General features: G+C 48.2%; 7 protein-coding genes; 1 reads left to right on the top strand and 6 right to left on the bottom strand.

Moving 5' to 3' along the window:
• Positions 1-1778: 1778 nt before the first annotated feature.
• FFUJ_01270 (ATP-1 H+-transporting ATP synthase) lies at positions 1779-6092 on the bottom strand (the record flags this gene model as incomplete). XM_023580595.1 has 7 exons in its annotated part: positions 1779-2042; positions 2099-2607; positions 4726-5203; positions 5257-5377; positions 5440-5496; positions 5640-5797; positions 6021-6092. 7 exons carry the CDS (start codon positions 6090-6092, stop codon positions 1779-1781), a joined length of 1659 nt encoding a protein of 552 aa, XP_023424282.1.
• Positions 6093-8053: 1961 nt separating this feature from the next.
• On the bottom strand, positions 8054-8691 carry FFUJ_01271 (probable ribosomal protein L11.e.A, cytosolic; the record flags this gene model as incomplete). XM_023580584.1 has 3 exons in its annotated part: positions 8054-8347; positions 8406-8488; positions 8547-8691. The coding sequence occupies 3 exons, from the start codon at positions 8689-8691 to the stop codon at positions 8054-8056; spliced, it is 522 nt and encodes a 173-aa protein (XP_023424281.1).
• A 344-nt stretch (positions 8692-9035) lies between these two features.
• On the top strand, positions 9036-9965 carry FFUJ_01272 (related to small nuclear ribonucleoprotein B; the record flags this gene model as incomplete). XM_023580573.1 has 5 exons in its annotated part: positions 9036-9059; positions 9222-9293; positions 9343-9648; positions 9702-9783; positions 9835-9965. 5 exons carry the CDS (start codon positions 9036-9038, stop codon positions 9963-9965), a joined length of 615 nt encoding a protein of 204 aa, XP_023424280.1.
• A 1480-nt stretch (positions 9966-11445) lies between these two features.
• On the bottom strand, positions 11446-12274 carry FFUJ_01273 (probable SIS1 Heat shock protein; the record flags this gene model as incomplete). XM_023580562.1 has 3 exons in its annotated part: positions 11446-12055; positions 12113-12173; positions 12247-12274. The coding sequence occupies 3 exons, from the start codon at positions 12272-12274 to the stop codon at positions 11446-11448; spliced, it is 699 nt and encodes a 232-aa protein (XP_023424279.1).
• A 523-nt stretch (positions 12275-12797) lies between these two features.
• FFUJ_01274 (uncharacterized protein) lies at positions 12798-14348 on the bottom strand (the record flags this gene model as incomplete). XM_023580550.1 has 2 exons in its annotated part: positions 12798-14088; positions 14149-14348. The coding sequence occupies 2 exons, from the start codon at positions 14346-14348 to the stop codon at positions 12798-12800; spliced, it is 1491 nt and encodes a 496-aa protein (XP_023424278.1).
• A 1909-nt stretch (positions 14349-16257) lies between these two features.
• Positions 16258-17145, bottom strand: FFUJ_01275 (uncharacterized protein; the record flags this gene model as incomplete). Its single annotated transcript, XM_023580539.1, has 1 exon — positions 16258-17145. One exon carries the CDS (start codon positions 17143-17145, stop codon positions 16258-16260), a length of 888 nt encoding a protein of 295 aa, XP_023424277.1.
• Positions 17146-18383: 1238 nt separating this feature from the next.
• On the bottom strand, positions 18384-19565 carry FFUJ_01276 (related to thioredoxin-like protein; the record flags this gene model as incomplete). XM_023580528.1 has 3 exons in its annotated part: positions 18384-18719; positions 18780-19336; positions 19481-19565. The coding sequence occupies 3 exons, from the start codon at positions 19563-19565 to the stop codon at positions 18384-18386; spliced, it is 978 nt and encodes a 325-aa protein (XP_023424276.1).
• Between the last annotated feature and the right edge of the window lie 3656 nt (positions 19566-23221).

Raw genomic sequence — 23221 nt, 5'->3', positions numbered from 1 at the left:
ATAATGTCCTGGATGACAGACATAGGGCTGGATGGAGCTAAGAGCTGTTTGGAGGCTCGAAATAAGTTAGTGGGGATTAAGTGACATGTGAGAAACCCTACGAATACAAATACATATACTTAAGCATCTCGAGAAGAATGGCCTAGATGAATATTCGCGGAAGTTCTAAAACGATCGGAATTCACCAGGAATAGGGATCCATTCTACTGCAGGATATAGCTAAAGCGCTCTTTATTGACGAACTGATCGCAGGCAGGAAACGGCCTTTCTGTCCCCAGTGAACTTCCTGCTGCTGTCTTGTTATGGCCGAAGTCATAGAGCATTAGGTAACAGCAAGAGTAGGGAGGTTGATCGTGTGTTCGATGGCTATATCATCATGGCAAGCTCTTTGCAGGTTACGTCATATTCCACGGAGTTAAAAAGGAGGTCGACAAGTTGTATAGTTTTGATCAGATGAATTTGATTCATGGTGGGTAGGTTCTCGGAGTATTCCACGATATTTCCGTGATGGCATACCCCTTAAAGGTTTAGCTGAACCGCGCCACTGGAAAGACATGACTAGGGCGTGGACTTGATCCTGTGTAAACGGACGAACTTTGTGGGCACGTAGGTTGACACGGCGGAGTCGTCCATTTCAGCCATGCATAGATTGATACAGATCAAACTGAAATCAACGTAAAAGGGTAGCTTTGTAACGTCCCAGGGCGGGGAAAACTTATTAGTCTGGCTCTGATGGCACCTTGGGACTCTGCTAGAGCATCTCCAAGCAAGGGGCTAGCCTTTCGTCGCATGCTGTTGCTTTTCATTGATGGCAAAAAGCATAAGAAGTCTTCCACCACCTCCGTACCCGTGAAAGGTTTGGAGGGTCCTCGCGCTTGAACTGCTTATTGCTTTGAAGAAACTTGATGTGGACATTTGACTCTCCCAGCCGATTGATGAAGATTGTGCGCCTGAGCTCCGGTGATGGCCTTAGCTATCCATTAACAATGCAAGGGGAGACAAAAGATTTAGTACTTAAGTAATAAAAAGACTCAGGTAAGTTTAGTATATTTAAGTAGTACTTGCGACAAGTTTGTTCTAGCACTCTAATTTGATAACGGAAGTTTTATCCCCCCTGAGGAGAGGCCATAAGAAATGGATAGTGCTCTCTCGGGCTTTGCCCATTAACAGGTAATAGTGTATATACCTGCCGCGACGTGGGTAATTATGAAACTAAATTGAATAAACTATCCATTAATACAACTTTTGAGTCTGTATATTAGCCTTAAAGCACATATCTAAGTATCGTCAAAATTTAACATCTTTTAATATTTATTACCTCTTAAGTAATGAAGCTTCTGTTGAGTTGACTGGCCGGAGGGGTTGGGGATAACGAACAGGAACCTGACTTTACATAAATGAAAAGAATCATATTAAATCCCTCTGTAACCCAAGGCTTGGTTGCGTCCAAATCTGCCATCGTATGATGATTTGAGGTTCATCTCTACATTTTTTTAAGTTTCCAGATTCAGATACAGGGGATCGTGTAGACGGAGTTGGCTTGCAAAGTTGGAGAACAAAAAGAATAGAGGACATTGATTGGGTTTTAAGCTCTATTTTACATGTGAGATTGCTACTGGAGAATCTCCCTCATCTCATTCCCTTCGCTCCATTCAGGTACGAACCCCCGACATGTTCCCTCGATCTCAAGACACAAAAGCGACAACGAACAATCAGGGTCGACAGCAACATCCCTCAAGGCTCCCGGTATTCTCCGCGTAAGTTGCTGTTGAAAGTTTTTAACCGAGGAAGCTCTTGACGAAGGACTGGGTGACATCGCGGAGCTTGGCCTCGGTGTCCTTGGAAATAGCGCCCTCCTTGTCAATGGTGGCAAGGAGCTCAGACTCGTTGGTCTTGAGGTGAGCAATGAAGTCAGACTCCCACTGGAGAACCTTGTTGACGGGGACAGTGTCGAGATATCCGTTGACACCAGCGAAGATGAGAGGAACCATGTGGTTGACTGGATAAGGATTATATTGCTTTTGCTTTAAAAGCTCAGTAAGCTAGAGAAGAGTCAGTATGAGACAGAGAATGATGTAGAAGGTCATGTTCAACTTACTCGCTCGCCACGGTTGAGGGTCTGCTTGGTAGCAGCGTCGAGATCGGAACCGAACTGAGCGAAGGCAGCAACCTCACGGTACTGGGCCAAGAAAAGCTTCAAGGAACCAGCGACCTGCTTCATGGCCTTGACCTGGGCAGCGGAACCGACACGAGAGACGGAAAGACCGACGTTGATGGCAGGTCGGATACCCTTGTAGAACAGCTCAGCCTCCAAGAAAATCTGACCATCAGTGATAGAAATGACGTTGGTAGGAATATAGGCAGAGACATCACCACCCTGGGTCTCAATAACGGGAAGGGCAGTCATGGAACCACCACCAAGCTTGTCGTTCATCTTGGCGGCACGCTCGAGCAGACGAGAGTGCAGGTAGAAAACGTCACCAGGGTAGGCCTCACGTCCAGGGGGGCGTCGGAGAAGAAGAGACATCTGTCGGTAAGCGACAGCCTGCTTAGAAAGATCATCATAGATGACGAGAGAGTGCTTGCCATTATCACGGAACCACTCGCCTGGAAAAATCAGATTAGTATGGGTAAATATGTGTTCGTTGTGCGACAACTGCAAGAACAAATCAAACAAGGACAAAATGGTGGAAAACATGAATTAGTGAGTGGGGAGAGTCACTCTTCGTTTGGTAGGCTTCGGCAAGGAGAGGAAAAACGATGAAATAGGGCGTGTAGCAGCCACAGTCGTCTGAGAAGCCACCCTTTCGAGGTGCTCTGGGCTGCGGCAATGGGCTTCGTATGCAGTCTTGGTTGTGAAAGGCTTGGTTTTGCAGGTATGGCAAGGGAACTTTGAGCCTGGTAGGGCTGAACGGCTGGACAAGCGAATTGCTTCAATCTCAGGATCGATAGTTCCTCCGCTGGCGATAATCGCCTGCTCTTTGGCTAGGTGTGTTTTATTGTTCATGTAATGACCCTTGAGTGACCATATGCGGCTGAACGAGCGGTTGCATATCTGGCAGCGAAAGACTTCGAGTGACTTTGCCTGGGCATCAGCCTGGGCAGTGACGATTGCAAGATCTGATCTGAGGACGGGAATGCCGGTTTGGAGTGACTCCGCTGCAGCCTTGCATCTTTTGGACGTCTGGTGCTTCGTGAGAAGAGAAGGGCTATCAGCCACATAGTCGCAAAAGGAGCATTTGTAAACCTCAGATGCTCTATTGTTCTCAATATATCGTTTGTGTTGTGTGTTGTAATGCTCTCGGTTTTTAGCAATCCATAGACGACTGCTGCGATTCTTTCTCTCCCTTGTATAGACTGCTCGACGATCCTCAGCCTCGCGGAGTTGCTCATCAGTCAAGTCGCATTCGTCTTTGACAAATTCATTCCAGGAAGTGTGTCGACAAAGAGGTTCCCACTGAATCTGCGAGCGCGACCATGGGACATAAGGCAGCCACAACGGTTCGGCTCTAGAGTAACTCTGGGCAAAGAATACCATCTGAAACAATCCCTCAACAAGGAGCATGCGACACTGTGCCTTATACCGAACTACCAACTCAGGGATGGGAGTCCAGCATAATAGGGTGGTGTGAGTCAATTTGAAACCGGCAGCGTATGATTGTGCCATAGCCTTTGGGGTGGTTTGGTCTACCGGGCCTTTGTACGTTCGTAGTCTGCCTCGCAAGCCATGGGTCATGTTGGTTCCAGAACCGATATAGACACGGGGTTTCTCGCCATTCTTCTTAAGAATATGAAGGTAGACGCCCCAATGTTTGGTCAACTCGTCGGGTGGTGAAGGCAGTGATTTGAAGTAATCTATCGTAGGAGGATGTGTAGAGGACAGTACGTCCGAGAGTGACTCTGAGAACGTAAGGGGAGAGGAGTAGGCGATGAAGTCATATGTGTCTGCGTCAAAAACCATTGGGAACTTTGGGTTCAAAAACCATGGCTCAAATGGAATGCTTAACATATGAAAGATACGGTGGTCAATCAGGTCTGGGAGGGTCTCGGGTGTTGAGAGAAGAAGTTTGTGCTCCGCTGAATGTCCAGCATCGGGAAGAGTTGATTCATCGTCCTCATGCTCCATGATGGTATCAGAAGTCGACACAAGATGGCATGAAGAGAGAGTTGAGCAGGTGGTGAAAAGATTCTTTCAGTGTTAAGTGGGAGAGTCCCAGGAGTCTGGGATGACTCTGGCAAGACGAAATGTCTCTTTCAAGGTGAGAGAGGCCAGCAGAAGAGTCCCAGAACAGTGTTTTGAGAATGACTCTGGGATGTAGGAATGAGAATGAGCAAAATGCCGGGAGCAGAGAAAGCATCCCGCTGATCTTCACAGAAGACCAGCCTGCCGGGAAGGCGCCAGATGGGCAACTCATGCTGTCGTTAAGGAAGGCGCATGGGTGCTATGCTCGAGAGTCACCCTGTGACAGGGAAAGACCATCGAATACATGACGTCAGGCTCCCGAGTGGGAGAGAACCAACAACGAAGGCCTTCCTGGAATTGAAGATGAAGATGCGAAAGAAAAAAAGCGAAGGAAGGAGGTGGATCCATAAAAGCCGTGTGTCACGTGACAGTGAGCCATTGCGTTTAGGCGCGAGTGTCGACGCAATAGTATGATTACCGGGAGATGTGATTTGAACAAAAAATGAAATTGAACGAACAGGGGGAAGGAGCTAAAAACTTACCAATGGAGGCACCAGTGAAAGGAGCGAGGTACTGAAGAGGAGCGGCCTCAGAGGCGGTAGCAGCAACGACAATGGAGTACTTCATGGCATCGTTCTCCTCAAGAGTCTTGACAAGCTGAGCAACAGTGGATCGCTTCTGACCGACGGCGACGTAGATACAGTAGAGCTTCTTCTTCTCGTCCTGGCCATCGTTCCATCGCTTCTGGTTGAGGATGGTGTCAAGACCAACGGCAGTCTTGCCGGTCTGACGATCACCAATGATCAACTCACGCTGGCCTCGGCCGATGGGAACCATGGCGTCGATGGACTTGAGACCAGTCTGGACGGGCTCGTTGACGGACTTTCGGGGCAGAATACCGGGAGCCTTCAGCTGAGCACGGCGCTTCTCCTTGGTGTTGATGGGGCCCTTGCCGTCAATGGGGTTACCCAGGGCGTCGACGACACGGCCGAGCATCTCAGGGCCGACAGGGACATCAACCTTGGCAACGTATTAGGTTCAAGCTGAATACAAGATATACAAAGTATGCTTACAATCTCGCCGGTACGCTTGACAGTCTCACCCTCCTTGACGAGACGATCAGAACCGAACAACACAACACCGACCTGGCCGGCCTCGAGGTTCATGCACATTCCCTTGACACCGGAAGCGAACCTATTACATAGTTAGATATGTGATGCATGACGAAACTGTTCCATATTTTGATCAGTACGTACTCGACAAGCTCCTCAGCCTGAACGTTGGCCATGCCGTGGACACGGGCGATACCATCACTGTAAGTTGAGTATTAGTATTGGCTGATCTCAATTGAGTCGTTCCTGAGCGTCAGAGCGGCTGACAGCGTGGTGTTGATGTTTGAGAACATTATGCACCACCTGCGCCTTACTCCGGTTGCTCCCAGTAAAGATCCACATACCCGACGGAGAGGACACGGCCAGTCTCAGCGAGACCGGACTCCTCCTGAACACCACGGATTCGCTGCTCGAGGATGGAAGAAACCTCAGTAGGAGTGGCCTTGGCGTCGGAGGCGTAGAATCGAGCGGCGTTGATGGAGGCGGGTGCGGCATTTCGGACCTGGTGGTGAAAAACAAGTTAGCCGAAGCCCGAAAAAGTCCTCGACCGGTCAGCGGCGACAGCGGTCCCAAATAGCTCAAAAAAGCTCATCCGAGACTGAAAAGTATAATCCAACTACTCAATTGAGCTTTTTCGATGGGTTGTCGATGGATGCACGGTATTTGGGGGCGCTGGTCGATGGCATTGTCGATTCGGGGGCTCGGAAGAGCACGTTTTAACTTACCGCGGCGACCCTGCCAGCAGCAGAGACAGCGCCGACGGCGCGCGTCGACTGTCGAAGGGCGTTCCGGAACATATTAGAGATATACGGGAGGTTTGGAGATGAAAGGAGAGCAATTGCAGCCGGGTGCAATTGGGAGGAGGGGAGATTGGGGAGTGCGGTGCTGCCTTTACAGGAGAGCAAATGGAGATTTTTGAGGAGGATGGTGATGGAGAGCAGAGTCTGTCTGAGGGATAGAGTGGGGTTCAGCTGCTCCGATGAACCAATTACGATCCAGTGCGCGGTTTTGCCTGGATATTCCGAAGCAGCCTTAACAATTTCTTAGCTTGTTTTCCCAACCCGCTTGAATTTCGGAGCTTCATCTTGCTCACGGAGCTGACGTTCGACAGAATCTGTGAGATGGATAAGAGAGCGGACAAGATTGAGACATTCAATTGCCATAATCTCTCGCTATTTGTTAACAATTGGCCTCACTCAAGATCTCTGGATCCTCAATAACCTCATTGTGCTCACTTATTGACTTCTTTCATCCCAGCCAACTGCCGTACCGCCGAATGATCGGTATTACCCGGGTAAGTGCCATAAGTTAGTGCCTAAGATATGCGGTTGCAAAGGTTGAAGTCGTTGTACAGACCAGGGGGATTAATGGAGCTTTAATCCATCAAGCTGTGGTTTTCGTTGTGGAGCCTTATTGGCCCAGCCACGCCATGGGGAAGAAGAAAACCTCAGACCTTACTTTTAACTCGAGAAGCCAAATAAAATTGTCAAAGGGCACCCTAAGTTGTTACTAAGTTACCTAAATCTTTTCAGTCAGTTAGGATAAGGTCCTCGGTTATCTTCCTGCCCCTGGCTCAGCTACAGATCAACAAAGTGAATAACCCGACAAGCAACGCTATTAGAGACGTCAGGCCGAGACTTTGACCCGTCACATTGATCAATGGCGAGCTCTGATAGCTAACAACCGGAGCACGCTTATTATTTTGTAAGCCTTGCGGTGGAGGCCTCCAATCTATAAGGTCTCGAGGCCTTGTTACTTGTGATTTTCCACCTTAGCTGCTTTGTGTTGACGGACGTCACATGTGCCCCAAGATATCAGATGCCGTTAATCTGGGGTGCATCCAGCACAGGAAAAATGACCCATGAAAGTTATGGATGTGATTTTCTTTCTATAGGGCTTTCCGAGTGTAAGAAGGATTCGTATGTCAAGTTCGAGCGTCCAATCATTAAAGATTATAGACGCCATCAGCTATTCTCAACTTACCTCAGCCATTTTATCTCTTGAGGATCGAGGTCTTGTTTCTTACCACCAATGGACCATACCTTCGTAGGAATGTCCCCCCGCAACTGGGGAGGCATCGTGATCATGATCTCTTCTACGAAACAGAATTATCTTGGAATATGAGAACCAGTAGCTCCAGTCCGTTGCCTGTGCGTTTGCTGTGAGATGATGATAACCTGAAAAGGCTGACAGGGAACGACTGTGAAATCTTAGCGCACAGAGTTGATCATTTCACACCCATATTTGACAACCCATGACCATAGCCCTTGCATCATACGCTGAGCATCGGAAGCATGGCGATATGTTCAAGTCACATACGAGCTGGCAGATTACCACTACGCTGAGAATCAATTACCGATCGGTGGACATACAACATCACAAGCAATGACTCAAAATATAGTAGTCACACAGGTTAGGAGCATTGACATTACTCCAAAGAGGAGAAATCATCGAGGAAACAAGTGATGCGCCAAAGTCCCTGAAGGACATGTTTAGAACGTCTCGCGTAGACGTAAACAGACGAGAGGCCAAGTAGACTAAGTACCAGTGATCTGACGATTGATGGCAATGTCACATTCATAGTGAATATCGGAAAGCCGGCAGAGCGCCGGTCGGTCTCTCAGGCCGTGGCTCGACTGAAAATTTCAAGTCAAGCTGATGCAGCAAAGGCAACAGAAAATACATGTCCCATGTGAGTTTTCCCCTTAATGTTCGCCGTGACCATCCGTAAATTCAAACAACCAATTTTTTCAACCGTTTATCGGACAATGCCGTCGAAGCGAGACTTGAACCACTTGACGGTCTCCTCGCGCTTGATGCGGTGGCTGGCACCGATGCGGGACTTGGTTCGGCGGCGGCGGGTGACGCGCTCACCAGGTCGGGTCATACAGCAGTAAAAATCCATGCCGTAAATACCGATAGAGGGGTCGTACTTGATACCAAGATCGATGTGCTCGCTGATACCGAAGCCGAAGTTGCCAGTCTCGGAGAAGTTGCGCTTGCGGAGCTCGTACTCCTTGACCTTGAGACCACGCTCAAGAATCTCCTCGGCCTTTTGGATGTTAGCATCTCTACGCCTTGCCACTTCGAATATTCGTGTGCGGATTTACCTTGGGGCCTCGGACGGTAACGTGGACAGCAATCTTTTCGTTACGTCGGATACCGAAGGTTCGAACAGTGTAGCGAGCCTTGCCTTTGAAAATCTCAGTCAGATGGAATTGGATCGCCTTGTTCAAAATTGGCAAACTTACTGTAGACGGGGGTCTGACCAGAAAGCTGCTCCAGCACCTTGGCGGCACGGGTAAGTCTGTCACCAGACTCTCCGACGGAGATGTTCAGAACGAGCTTCTGAATCTTCAGCTCCCGCATGGGGTTGTTTGCCTTCTCGGAAGCCATGGCTGCTGTTATTAGTCGACCTGGTGATGGAATTGTCGAAGATCGCGAAGGTTGCAAGAGTAATTTTTCGGTTTTTGTGAAACTCATAATTATTTGAGGGTTAAGCTAGTCTTGCCCCAAGTGGGGCTAGCGCTAAGCAGAAGTGGTCTAGTGTCCAAACGGTACTTTGTCGGTGTACCTTTCAGCCTTCCGCATCAGGCTCCGCAGATTTTGGACCTCATAACTCACCTTCAGAGCTCCAGGCATTGAAGGTTGTTACGATCGCGCGCAAATACACCGCGATCTAACATCAATTTTTGAAACACAGAGAAACTGCCGCAGCACGCTCTCAAAACACCGCCAAAATGTCGAACAAACAAGGAAAGATGGTTTGTCTGCCCCCCTACTCGTACGCGTTTTGAGCGTGCTTGATCTTGATATGCTAACCAGTTTTCTTTCCCAGGCCGGTTACGTGCGTATACCCCGACACGCATGCGATTCGAATGCTACGTCTCTGCGATTGTCCAAAGAAGCTGACTAGAACGGAACAGATCAACTGGCGGATGCGGGTTACTCTTAACGATGGAAGGGCAATGACCGGTCAGATGCTTGCCTTCGACAAGGTACCATCTCCAGCCATTATTGTTAAGATCAAGGCTGACTAGGTATTAGCACATGAACCTTGTACTTGCGGATACGGAAGAGTTTCGACGCGTGAAGCGCAAACAAAACAAGCCATCTGCCCCTGGCGCAAGCGGTTCAGCTACCCAGACCATCGAGTCAGAGGAGAAGCGAACTCTTGGCCTCACGATCGTTCGAGGCGCTCATATTATCTCCCTCTCCGTGGAGTCGCCTCCTCCCGCCGATCCTAGTGCGCGACTAGGCAAGAGTGCTCCTGGTGGAATTCCTTCTGCCTTGGCCGCTGGCCCTGGTGTTGCTCGTCCTGCTGGACGAGGAGCTGCACCTCCCTCCCTCGCAGTATGTTTTTACTTCCCACTAAAGTTGCCTGATTAATTGCTAATATCGATCAGGGTCCTGCTGCTGGCGTTGGTGGTGCTCCCCCGCCTGGTTTCCCCGGTTTCCCCGGTGCTCCTGGGTTTCCCGGCCGTGGTGGTAAGTTCAAACAGTCCCGATATCCTCGAAGAATCTCTAACAATCTCCAAGCCCCTCCTCCTGGCTTTCCTGGGAACTTCCCCCCTCCAGCTGGTTTCCCTGGAGGCGCTCAATTCCCTCCTCCCGGGTTCAACCCTGGTGGTCCCCCACCCCCTGGATTCCAGCCTCCTCCCCGAAGATAGGTTATGTAGGCACTGGTTACTTCGGGCAAATTTTAATAGCCTGTGAGGAGGCTTCGATATCGTAACTAAGACTGAGAATGTCTTGTCTGCTCGTCGAACCAAGACGTCGCGTTGGAATACATGTGGGGATTATGGGCTTGGCACAAAAATGTATGTGAATTTCTTCATGGCACTTTACCGTCCTCCATCAATGTTAACAAGCTTGCCAAGACGTTATACGGAGCACTTGAGGCGCATGATGGTGTATTGGGCTAGAAGTGATTTGTTGTTTTATAGGATAAGAGGCCGCTCCAAGATTATGAGTTGGTGTTGTCAAACCACCACAGTACATTTCGTGTCAACAGATTATAACAGATTATGAACAAGCGTGAGCGGGATGTCTTTCTGGTCTGTTCTGTGTCCCTGTCATTTGTTTACTCAAGCTTGGTTCTTCATGTGCTCAAAAGAGATATGAACTACTTAACTGTGCTGGTCTGTGAATGCTGTGAAGGTGGCAATCAAGTCCAGAATTTCGCAAGGGTGGTAATTACAAACTGTTATCCGACCGAGCACCGCTTCGTCTAACAGACAGTTCGAGAGCCATATCTCATTACGGACAATGCCATGTTCAACCACTCAGCCTAGAACGAGTGAAAACCTACCATCCCCTCCAGAGGACAACTCATAGTCAATGGTCAAGAAGATGCCAAGCTTTCCATACAGTAAGTCTGAATGAGCATGGCAACATGAACATCAAGTTACTAAAAAGGTCTAAGTATCTTAACTTCTTAATACTCTCCTGACCCTTGGAGTCAGTTCGCCGTCTGATAAATGTGGTATATTTTGCGAATCTCATCGATATTCTAGCACCACTTCCGCAAATGAAACCAAGAAACTGGCAATCTGGTCACGTTTTTCTAAGTAATTCGTCTTTTCAACTTATTAGCCTAGTATATGGCCTTTAAATCGTGCCAACACATGGCATCGGGTCAGTCAGAAAAACGCTTCACGACGCTTACACTTCAAACTTATATGCTCTCAGGATCCATGATTAGCCCAGAGGTAGGCGGAGAACTGGGCAAATGGGTAGAATTGTTCTAATTAAACAAAACCGTGCGTCGTGAAAAAGGATTAAACAGCTGAAAATATGGTCAAACCTGATTGTCCATCATTTCTCTGGTTGTCATCGTCATACAGCGGGATCGAGTTACTGACCATGAAGCAAATTCTGGATGTTATAAGCCACATGATAAGATACAGGTTCGTGTTCGTTCAAATTCGAAACCCGATAAGATTTAGTATTTGCGAGATATGATGTGAGTCTCTCTGGGACTATATGGGTTCGCGCAGTGAATCTTTGTTGTCATTGCTATACGTGTATTCCTGAGGAACTAAGGGACCAACTTCCATCAAACTCATTATAATCGTATGCTTGCCGATACTGACCCAACTCCGAGAGCGCCCAATAAACCCAGCCTTGATCCGTTCCGAATTCTCGACTTTAAATACCAACAGCATGACTGAAGACCTTGGCCGCCAGTTGGCTGAGCAGCCTTGACTTGTCGTCCTGGGGAAGCTCCTGAAAGACAGCGTAGACACTCTTACCCTTCGCATCGCGGACGGCTCCTAGTCTGTTCCCTGCAACGGCTCCTGCGACAAGACCTGGCACATTGGCAACGATGAACCCTAGAGCACCGCCGCTAACACCACCCACCATACTCCAGAACTTGCCCGTGGGGTGGTTATCCCTGCCCTCGGCCATGCCCTCCTCGCGCATCATCTCCTCAAACACATCACTAAACTGCGCATCTTCGGTTTGCTCGCGATCCTGAGCAGGGGCTTGGCCTTGGTTGGTAAAGAAGTTCCATGCCCAGGAATAAGGGCTCTGTCGCGGCGCGGCGCCACCCTCAGTTTCCGTCTCAGGAATGTCCTCGAAGGGATCTGATGGGGTGCTGGTGTTGAAGAGTTTGCGCTGAGCATCATACTCGCGACGGCGTACAGGGTCAGACAGTGTGTAATAGGCGTCGTTGACGAGCTGGAACTTTCGTGTCCGTTCGGCTCGCTCTGGGGAGTCATTAGAGACGCGGTCAGGGTGCGTCTTTAGGGCAGCGCTGATTACCGGGGTTAGTTGAGTCGCGAGTCGAGACTACAAAGCAAAAGTGACATACCGCTTGTAGGCATCTCGGATTTGCTGAGTGGTCGCAGTATCAGAGACCTCGAGAATAGCATCTACATAAAGTTCTAGTCAGTTTTCACTCTGGCGCTTTCACATGGCTGTAGTGGGGTCATGATGGCAGCTTACAGTAGTTCGGGGGGACTCCAGCAGTCATGATGAGTTCATGTAATACAAAGGTCTTTACAAAAGACAATAAAATTAGAGTCGATTCTAAGGAGCGAAAGGTCTACAATTTTCCTCGCGAGGATATGCCAAGTCGCAGGTGGTAGGTGGGTATGTAATGCGAGTGTTGTTGAACCAAGGCCAGCGACGACTATCCCAGGGCGGAAGTGTCAACGTCATTGTGGCGGTGCCTGCGTCAATGTGGCGATCCAATCAAATCAACTTCTTCAACTTCAATTCGCTTTCATGGAGCGTTGGGTATCTCAAACTAGAACTCCAACCAATGTCTTCTCAAAGGAAGATATCAAATACTCCTAACCATCGTTGTGCTTTTCTTTCGTGACAACCCAGAAACTTTACTCGCTGAGTAACTGCTGTGAAAATTACTCATGAATGAATCATATACCAATCCTCGACATCAGCCGTATCTTATGCCATGACGCCCAAAACCTAATAGCTTTGTTCCGAACCACCCCATTTTATACACATAACTCCTGTACCATTGATGATCATGATTATTCGACATCCTGCTCCAAGTATCTCTGTGCTCTCGATAACGCATCAGCTGTGATCTCGTTGGCGTCTGCTTGTCGACCAGCTTTCTGATAATGCGCTGCCAGCACCCACATATCACGGATGACTCGTAGGTTGTTGTTCGCACCGTGTGCTACCTCTCTTTTCGAAATTGCATGCCATAGGTTCTGTTCGGCCGTGTCCCATTCCTGCCTCGATTCCTGTACTCGAGCCAACATCTTGCATGCGTATGCGTGAAATCGATCGTTCGATCTCGGTCCTTGTTCGGTTCTGGTAATATCGAGTAAATTGATGGCTAGCTCCTCAGCCTTCTTCTTGTCACCAACGTCCATCTGTGTGAACTCGAGTCGCAATGCTTCGACTCGTAACCGATCTGCATCGATCACAGATGAAGTCTGACTCTGTGCTTCAGCCATCCTTTCCAGGGCCTGATACATCGCATCTTGCCGCTTTCCAAGTTCGCTTTCCCTACGGAGGCGTGTTCTCCCATCCCAAATTAGTTGTTCGTAAAGCCAGAGTCGATGGGCATCCGATGTCTCGATATGTTGGCCCAAGAGATTAACATTCCGTAGCCAGGCTTGGCGCAACAAATGACACAAGTATTTCCTTCCCTCATCTGATTGATAATCGCAGTTACGAAGCTGTTGGAGAATAAGGAGGAGCGGGTGTTGAGCAGGCAGCTGTCGTTTCGCGAGTATTGTAGCATGATCCAAGAAAAGGGCCAGAAGCCGAAGATGTCCTCGGTCCACCATATCGTAGATTGTATCTAGCACATGCCAGATAAGGTCGGGGTGATCATCGCTCAACACAAATTCGAGCACGTAAAACCCTCGGCGTGCAGCCATACCAGCAAGGTCACCCTTTCCGTGGAACCAAAGGTCGAAAACAAGCTCGAAAATGCGGTACATTGTACGACTGTCTCTGATAGGTGGGGAGTTTGGGGTTGCTAGGTATTCCGACATAGGATCTGACATGACAGGAAAGATTTCTAATTTGGATTGACTCCAGTTGAAGACGCCGCCGAGAACCTGTTCCAAATCAGAGTAGGGACCAGTGTTTGATGGCTGTATCAGAGACATAGACGTAGTTGGATCATCTTGGTGTTCCTCTGGAGAGGCCGAGGATGAGGATGAGCTTTGTTCGTCAAACGTACTCGTCCCAGAACATTCAGTAGTATCGATAGGAGTGGAAGCTGCAGAGCCAGGTTGACCTTTCCTATATGTACGTTTTCTTAAGCCCCATTTCTTTAAACGCTTCTTGAACATCTGCTCTCTTTGAAAGACGAGTCAGTTTTTGGACCTTGCTGCTACCACAGGCGTGGATCTCACTCACGTTGCTGCGAAACCATGTCTGGCCTGAAGGATTGCCATAGTCTCGTTCAGCTTTCGGTTTTCCTGAATATATAGCTTCCTGATGACGTTGCGCATACTCTCCCACTCCTCCTCTGTGTGCTCCTTCGTGTAGGTCCTGTCATCTACCACCGGCGGACAGCCCGGAAGCCGGGGGGCCAAGACTGGCAGAAGAGATGACATGATATCCTACCATGAAGGGGGATATGATATAACAGAGGAGAACCAGGGGGGTCAGCAAGCCCAGTGGGAGTTGCTCAGCTTGCACGGCAACAGTGACGGTAGTATCGACAATAGTGGTGGTAATAGAAAGCACAACCTCCGCATAGAGCCTCACGGTAATGTATCGGCAACGGCATGCCGGACCGTTTACTGTGCATGGCGAACGGGAACTCAGCTTGACAAAAGCGCCTCCTCCGTGGTCTTTAGTCTTTGATGCCCGGCATACGAACCCGTTAAGAAGGGTTCGGAGCCGGTTCAACCTGATTGGATGACTTAGTTCCCTGCATATTGGACATGGCCTAGGCTGGTTCCGGCTATGGTCGGGAGTCTATTTTGCGTGTTTTTGGTCTCCGAATACAGTGGATTTTCTGCTTGTTCCTGGTGCGAGCTGCAGAAATGGTGTCAAAGTTGACAGCCTCACCAGCGATCATGTTAAATCCGGCCAGCCTCCTTTTCCTTTTGAGGAGAATATGTAACATGTATATTTCTTGACACGTAGAGACCCACAGAACCTGCCCAGGCATCTGCAACAGCGCAGGTTTCCCAGCTATTGTTGTGCGAATGACAATGGTGATGACCTCATTACTATACGCCCCGAACGATGTCGGGCCGCCGCGATATTGGCTATTGCTGCCAATGCAACCGTGCTCAAGCCACTGTAGACGATAGCACGGTCATTCTGCATGTTTGGTGTCAAAACAAGCTCGTTACCATTTGATAGTGGCGTATTAGGCGAGTTGAATTCCGGAGACGTGTGATTGTCGTGGTTATTCGTGTATGTACTGTAAAGAAACCTGCATCTCTGAGATGAGCCTAGTGAAGTTGGCGAAGAGACGTCATTGTTTAAGTGGTCAACTGAAGCTACTACTGCACGTTTTGATGAGCTTAAATCCACTTCTTCGATGATAAATATCGATAAGTCCGAGCGCACCGTAAATTTAATCCAATTGAAGTCAAGCGCTTCAGCAGGGGTGAGTCCCAGGTCGGTGACCCTACCGAAAGCCAATGCCAGCTAGCTTTGTTGGCCATTGAAGTTTGATCTTGTGCTCCAAGGGTCCTCTTCTGGAAAACATCGAGGGATCGAGTTTCTACCAGAGTTCTTTGGGTGTTCGCCATGCATTTAATGCCTCAGAAGTGGGAGCAGAAGATGTTCCACTTTGTAGAGTTAATGGCAGCATGTTTCATGCATGGAAACCCTACTATGGTCCCAGCAGCGCCTTGCGCCTTAACTCTTATTGGCAATTCATGAAGCAATCCATGTAAAAAAGATAGTGCATTCGTAGCTTGGCCAATCATGTTTGCCTCGAACTCCCCATCAGGATGTGGGAGAACATCTACCGAAGGGTATGTAACAAGACAAACTTGTTTTGTATGTCCTCTCAAAACTTCCACAATGGGGACAGCCCCTTCCCGAAAACGCCATACACTCAGATAATTCCCATAGTTGAACCACTAGTCTGTGCATCCGTATGCCGGGCGCCACCAACAACCACTACCGAATACCAAGCTTTTCGCTCGGAACTTGCCAGAGGCTCTTTAACTCATTTCAGCCTTGACGCCAATGCAGGGCGCGCGTACTGGGACCACAAGAGGTTAGGGATGCCTCACATCACTGCAGAGCCAGGCCGAGAACGCGTCGGTGGGTGCGGGTATCTGCCGCGATTAGTCGAGTGTCGTTCCGCACACACACAAATCGAAGCAACCAAGATGGCAGTGCTCGAGATATGTAGCGTCAACACAACGACTGCTCCCTTGAATCCAGACTCAAATAGCCGAAATGATCGGCATTTAACGTCGTTACAACGGGCGCAACTCCAACGCTCGAGTCGTAAGATCCTGGTGATGATCCTGTGGCGCTGGGAAATTCCGTTTATGATGCTTCATATCTCCATAGGATACTTGCGCCTTCGATCAGGAAAGGAAGGTGCTCTTGTCTTGGCTTTTCTTGTAGCTCTCGCATCAGTGTTGAATGTACGGCCTTCAGGAATCGTCGTTTGAATCGTCTCCAATCATCGTTCGTCGGCTTGCGGTTCAGCTCCACGTCGTCACCTTCTATGTCAGGCTCGTCGTCTTCCACCTCTTCTTCAAAATGAAGAGGATAATATTGTATCTCGTTCCGACGAAAATTCCAAGTGGTCCTTGACTGGTCATCTTCTTGGGACTTCACGAAGCTGCTGGATAGAAGCTGCAGCTCAAGTTGCGACTCCGCTCTGTGGGGTTTTGAGACGACACACTTGAATTCCTCGTGAACAACAAATAGAACTTTCCCCAATTTGGAGAACCTTGCGAGCTTTTTTACAAGCGTCTTCATATTGTTTTTCGATACTTTGCCGCTTAGTATGGGGTGGTAGATACCAGTGCTGAATCCATATGATGTCCCAAATGCCACTTGACGCAGGTCTCTTTTCATGAAGTCCACCTCTGCGAGAGAATGCAGAGCCCTCAATAGCCTTTTGATCAAGAGGTAAGGCTGAAGCAGAATTATATCTCGGCTTGGGTCGATGTACTTGATTGTGTCGGAGAGTGTTAGTGGCTGGTAGCGACGAAGCACGAAGGCACGGGACTCTCTGCATACGGCTGCCAGTACAGGGGGCGCCTCGTGCGAGCCGCTGGAGAACATGAGCCCTGTAGAGGCCGGGGTCTTGAGCGTTGAAAATGGCGTGTCAAGAATCTCGTATACTCGAGGCTCTGGTAGGGCGTATACCCAGACCATGGACCGAATCTCGGCCGGTAAGTTGTTGAAAGCAGCAAAGCCCATCGCGGATTATATTCCCCACTATAGGACAGATAGTTTGCTCGCAACCCGGCAGGCTTCAATAAATTGAGTTGCTCATATATGGGCTCCAGGCGTGCGAGTGACGAGCGTTCTCACAATGCTAGAGTAGAGTTGATGCTCATGCCGCAATTTATCGCCCCATGATCTATAGCGGCACTTTTCCACAAGCTTCATGTGGCTCGAATCTTCCGGCCCGGTTGATATGTGACATAACGTAAACCAGAGTGGCAGATCACAAAGCTTAAAGTACCGCTTTTTACACGAATCGCGGGGTTCCATCCCGTGTCCGCGCGCGAATCAGTTGATCATGACGGATGATACAGGAAGAAATCATGGCGACGAATCATGGTGTTTGTTCCCACGGATTTCCGGTCGTCGCTATGATGCACATCAAAGCCTCATCATGACATGGTGTGGATTTGAGGGCCTGTCATCTTCATCGTGGGCATAGTTGTTGATATCATCAACCCTGACAAAAAAGAGCTCAGCCCTGTTTAGCGAGCATGTACGCGTATCATTCAAAGAATTTGTGTCCATACCATCGGAACCATACAGGATCAAGAGGATGTATCATGATATCCATTAATATGTTCATCATGATCACCTTGTGCGCTTCAACCTTTGCGTTCAGTTACCCTACAGCTGGTCCGCCTAGAGATCGGAACAAACTTTAACCGAGTAAAACACGCACGGACCATATGTAGATTCGGCGGTTTAAAATCTCGAACGCGTCGTGCAAGCAGAGCTTTTCCTTTTTTCTTTTCTTCTTCGTGCGGCTGGCATAACATGAAATTTTTATACCCGTGTTGCTCGAATCCTTCTTTCCGTGGATGTAATCGCAGCGTCAGTTATGCCCCAGATCAATCATAATTGCAGGCCCGCCCTACCATCATCTGGCTTTGGTGTTTTCACACATCTTAGTCGTGGTTGGGAGGCAGGACATATCAAAATTTCTATTCCGTGATATATGTGTAATACTTGCGTTAATATCCCGTTCGATCATGAAAGTTGGAGAGAACAGAATCAACAATTGCTGAACTGTACAACGGGGGAGTTAAAGCTGTGTGTATCTGACTGGGCGGTCTTATTTGTTCGCCTGTTGCTCCAAAACTCCTATCACCTGTTCCCTGTCGAGGTCATGTTTTAATGCATGCTAAATAGGCACAAGAAAACTTCGCCGATATTCCATTGCGAACCACAGGACTCCTGGTAGAGAAACCTTACTCGTCCTCTCCTACCTTCTGGAGCTTGCCCATCTCTCGCTTGGCTCCAGCTTCTCCTACGAGTCTCACTCTGTCGAGACGAACAGTCTCCCCATCACCCTCACCCTGCTGAACGTAGATCACCAGACTCGATGTCTTCTGGAATTTCACATATCGCAAGCTCAGGCTCACTGTTCCCTCCTCGTTCCAATCCTCAGGGGAAATCTCGATAGCCTGTGTTGGTTCGGTATCGTCGGCTTCGTTGAAGTCGAGATTATGAGTGCGGTTGATATACAGGTGAATGTTGCCGGGCCTCATCACATCTTCGTCGTCTTTGGGAGGGAGGGAAGTGAGCTGTTATACGCGGTTAGTCAGCGTCGGATTTGGTGCAACTTGAAGGACCAATAAACTGACCTGGAGAGTGTGGAGTTTGACAATGGACTGGAAAGGGATGTACAAAAGCAGCTGGTCATCTGCACCGCTCTGCACGTAGTCCTTGGAGGTTCCTTTGCCGTTACCGAGGCCGCTTGGCTTGGAACCATCGAAGAGAACCCTAACAGTCCCGGCGCTCTCATCAGCGTTGAGAACCTCCAGATCACGGAGTTCTATTTGGTCGGTGATGTCGTTGTAGCCTCGTGGAGCTTCCATACCCTTCCAGCTGGGACCACCACTGGCCGAGCCAGCATTTTCTCTGGCGGTCTTTTCGTTGAGCGAAGAGGCCAAGGCAGGTATCTTCATGAGCGTATCCCTAAGTTTCTGAGGATCGGCACCCTGGACCTGGTCGACCTGCTTTCCATCTGCAAAAACGATGAAGGTTGGCGGGTTTGTGATTTTGTATTCTTGCGAGAGCTCTTGTTGGTTGTCGCTGTTGACCTTGACCAGCGTGATGAGATTCGGCTGCGCGACGTCTTTGGCGAATCTTTCGTAGATAGGAGCGATCTGGTTGGAAGTGTCAGACCAATCAGCGTAGACTTGAAAGAATCATTCGTTAGCTTTTAACATCATCATTTGTGAGAAGGGAATGATACGTCGCATCGCAGGATAAGTTGACTGGGATGGCGGGGTATCTCTAGAACTACCGCAAAGATCGTGAATTCTGAGGGGGGATTACTTACAGTCAGCGATGACTATACGTGACGACTTGAGGACCGAGTCGAAGTGACGCTTCGAGTCTATAGTGACGACCGAGTTCTGCGACATGATGGATGCCTTGTGATGGTTAAGGTTGACGAGGTATGACGGTGTGGTAGAGATAATCAGCCAGGAACCGAATCGCTGAGCCCCAGGGCTCCAATAGAAAGCGGGTTGGAGGGTCATTACTATACCGGGGCTGGCGTCATTCAACCAATGGCGGGACAGGTAGCGGCGCCCAAGGCAACCTGCCGACCAATGCGTACAGATCTTGCCTTTTTACATTACCCTGCACCCTGCTCGAAAATAAGAAAGCATTTGACCTTAACCAAGGTACCGAAAATGGCCAGTCTACGGTCCGCTGAATTTATACTCAGTTCAGAGTAGGTGCCTTAGATTTGTATTTCATCATTTAGGATACCTCGGGTTTTCTTGCCTTTGAAGCCCAAAGTGTTCTACACTACCTGCTAGCCTGCCAACCTACCCCCCTTCCCAAAAGTTCAGAGGCCAATGTATGAGCATACCTAGGTAGGTAGTAAGCCCCTCTAAGCATATCCCCAATCTACCGAATTAACTAGCGTAACAAAAGCAAAGCAGTCAAATAGCAAGTCTGTAAGATTTGGGGGTGACCACCGAAAAGAAGGGTATCAAGTTTGAGGTGACTAGGCGAAGCCATAACTGGGCGATTTGTGACATGTATCTCATCTGGGTACCTCATACGAATGGTAGCAACAACAGCAAAATAACAAGCTAGCTAAGCATAACCATACCTGGTACAAAGGTAAAGACACATGTGAAAACAATAGGACACTGAGTTTGAAACCAGTAATTAAAGCTACCAGTGGTTTGTCTACGATGACGCGTAACGCATAAATCGATCAATCTACTTGACCACGAAGTGACACTGACGACATCTTCGACGCCTCTGTGACCCAACAAGAAGGGATATGATGCTGTAACACATTTTACTGGAGATGGCAGTGACCATTCCCTTTCGATTCTGGTATTCAAGAGGCCCGTGTATAATCTAACAAGAGAGTTGCAACTGTTTACCGGCGACGATGTGTCTGTAGACCATCAAGCAGGAGGACACCAAGCTTAGAATCACTGGCTATACCTGGAGATGAAAGCGGCTATAGACTTAAGCTACACATTCTATATAGCTCACGGTGTCATTTGAATAGCTTGCTGTCTATAGAGTTAGTATATAGCAGATATCGTCGACATTGATTTCATCTACTGGTGCTAAATCCAAATCCTGCGTCGTGCCTTTTCAAAGGATAACCGCATTCAATCTAATATGATAAGAAAGTTCGAGCAGCAGCCCCCCTTCCCCTGGAGCTCCTTGATTGTATCAAAGACAGCCAACGATAGTTGGATGTTTACGTAGAGGGGAGAGCAGGAGGAGATGACAAACCCCAGATGCCATCTGTTAAATTAACCAATAATAAGAGATCACTTAGGGGAATCATAAGGCCAATCCATCTTGACGATAAAATTCATGAACAGCATCATACAGGTGTCGTATCTGACAGAATGTTGGGCTTCCTTCTATCAATCGCTCATTTCCAATGAAGCCAACGAGGACGCTAATATCTCAGAAAATACCACCCCCCCAAAGTTGATATATTTAGTCAGTTCAAGTTGAATAAAATAAGGTATAAAAATTCAGATACTCTCGACAATAGCTTATATTCTCATGAACGTCTCGCGAGTGACCTGTATAATTCCCCAGGAGACCATCCTCCTTTTTCTCTCATTATATATACATAATATATATGTAGTTATACTGCACAGTTACCTAAATTGAGTCTCTGCAATGGCCAGTGAACTATTAGATTACGAGAACTCTAGGTGTAATACGGAGGATAAATATAAATCATTAATTTCTGACAGTTCAGTGATCCAGAAGCCTTCCGGATGGTTTCCCATACATTCATTATAAAGACAAACTGTTTCCAGCTCTTCCTTTTCTTTTCTACCCCAATTTCATCTTCTATACTGTTCAGAAATATCAGTAGAAGACGAAATCCACTGGATTATATCTGCTATTATCTGACCCTCTTATCTACCACGTACGCTCTCTGTTTCGTTGTCCACACATCTCGTATGACGACGGAACCCCAATTTCCTCGGATCCAAACCATCGGATTTTATCTTCCACTTGCCACACCCATCTCTCTTCTTTTGCAACAGGGAATATTTTGGGCATGGCTGAGCAGCAAGAAGAGGATTGGGCATTCAGCTGCTCTAGGCTGGTCTATGACACAGGCAAGCCTGGGCGAGCAAAGTCACTCATCATCAAAGTCCAACATGGGATCAGGAAATCAAGAGAATCCATTGGTTCCTTAGTACGCTGGATACTGAGGTATCTCAGGATGGCTTGGGCGAGAGGTGAACTTTGATATGAGAACCACCAACATGTAAGAGTCGTCCATCGCTGGCATGAGTGCTATTTTATGATCACGATAATAGAAAAGATCTCACCTTCATCGTCGGTGAATGTTTAGAAAAGGACGGTGACAAGATTCTTGATGAACACTACTTGAATAACACTCAGCGTGCGGCCAGTGTTCAAACTTTTGATAGAGATATCCACGCACACATCGGTACCAGAGAATCTGTAAAAAATATGAGATTAGTAAAAGACGAAAGCAAGAGGGTTAGATACTTCACCCTCACAAACAAGGAGAACGGCAGTTGCGAGCTGAAACCACTTTCTTCTACAAGTTGCCATCTCAAGAAGTGTATGTTTTGCCCTGAACTCGTGGTCGGCGTACGATTATATATCCGAGATATTCAACGAGCTCATGTCCGCGATAGTATTACCGAGCTACTGAATAAAATTGTCGAAGATTTAGAGAAATTAGATTCCCTGGTATCTTCAGGGCTGTCTGAGACCGACTCTTCAGCCGCTCACCAAATATCAGTACCAGAAAATGGAACAACTGCAGCTTCAGATGGCGAGATGAGGATTCTCCAGAACATTGATGGGCTCTTGAAGGCTGACGAAGCTGAAATGAACCCATCGAACTTGGAAAGTCGAGTCGAACCAGTGGTGGAAGAAAGCATCAGGAAGATTCGACATCTTGGAGGAAACGGTACGACTATGGCGGCTGCACCGACTTCGTCCATGAATTAAGGGTAATAGCCATTTACGGCTGTCCATTGATTGTCCCTCGTTGACCAAAAGTAGATCTCGAGGCATGAGATGATGACCCTGTTGACGGAACATGTGGGCACACCGAAAGCAATAACGCAACTTGAGACTGCCATCGACCACGCGACCCTATCCATGGTGATTTCTCCAGCCCTCAATGCCTAGTCAACCACAGTCAAAACTTTCCTCTGTACACTCGTCGTGTTGTTGTATGACAAAGCGTCAACCTCGACCTTGACTGATGATCCCATCTTACTTGCAGATGCTATCCTACACTGTGTCCAATTGCAGAAGAAATCCTGAGCAGCCCGTTCCTGGGAACACCAGTCAATATTTCTTCTCAAGGTGAATATATATCCGTGGATAATAAGACAAGGTTGACTGTTTACAAGCATTAGAATGGCCCGCTTCTCTAATCGCTAGTGGCGAGCGGTTATTGCACTGTTGCATTCCCTGATGCCATGGATAGTATGTCAATCTCTCGATTATTGTAACATAGTATCTAGATTATTTATCTAAGGCTTCTACTTAAAAAGGCCAAAATGCAAAATGCAAAATGCAATAT

Source organism: Fusarium fujikuroi, chromosome FFUJ_chr01 (genome assembly GCF_900079805.1).
Source record: "Fusarium fujikuroi IMI 58289 draft genome, chromosome FFUJ_chr01".
NCBI classification, from domain to species: domain Eukaryota; kingdom Fungi; phylum Ascomycota; class Sordariomycetes; order Hypocreales; family Nectriaceae; genus Fusarium; species Fusarium fujikuroi.
The sequence above is the reverse complement of the archived record's forward strand: the minus strand, read 5'-3'. Positions and strand labels throughout refer to the sequence as shown.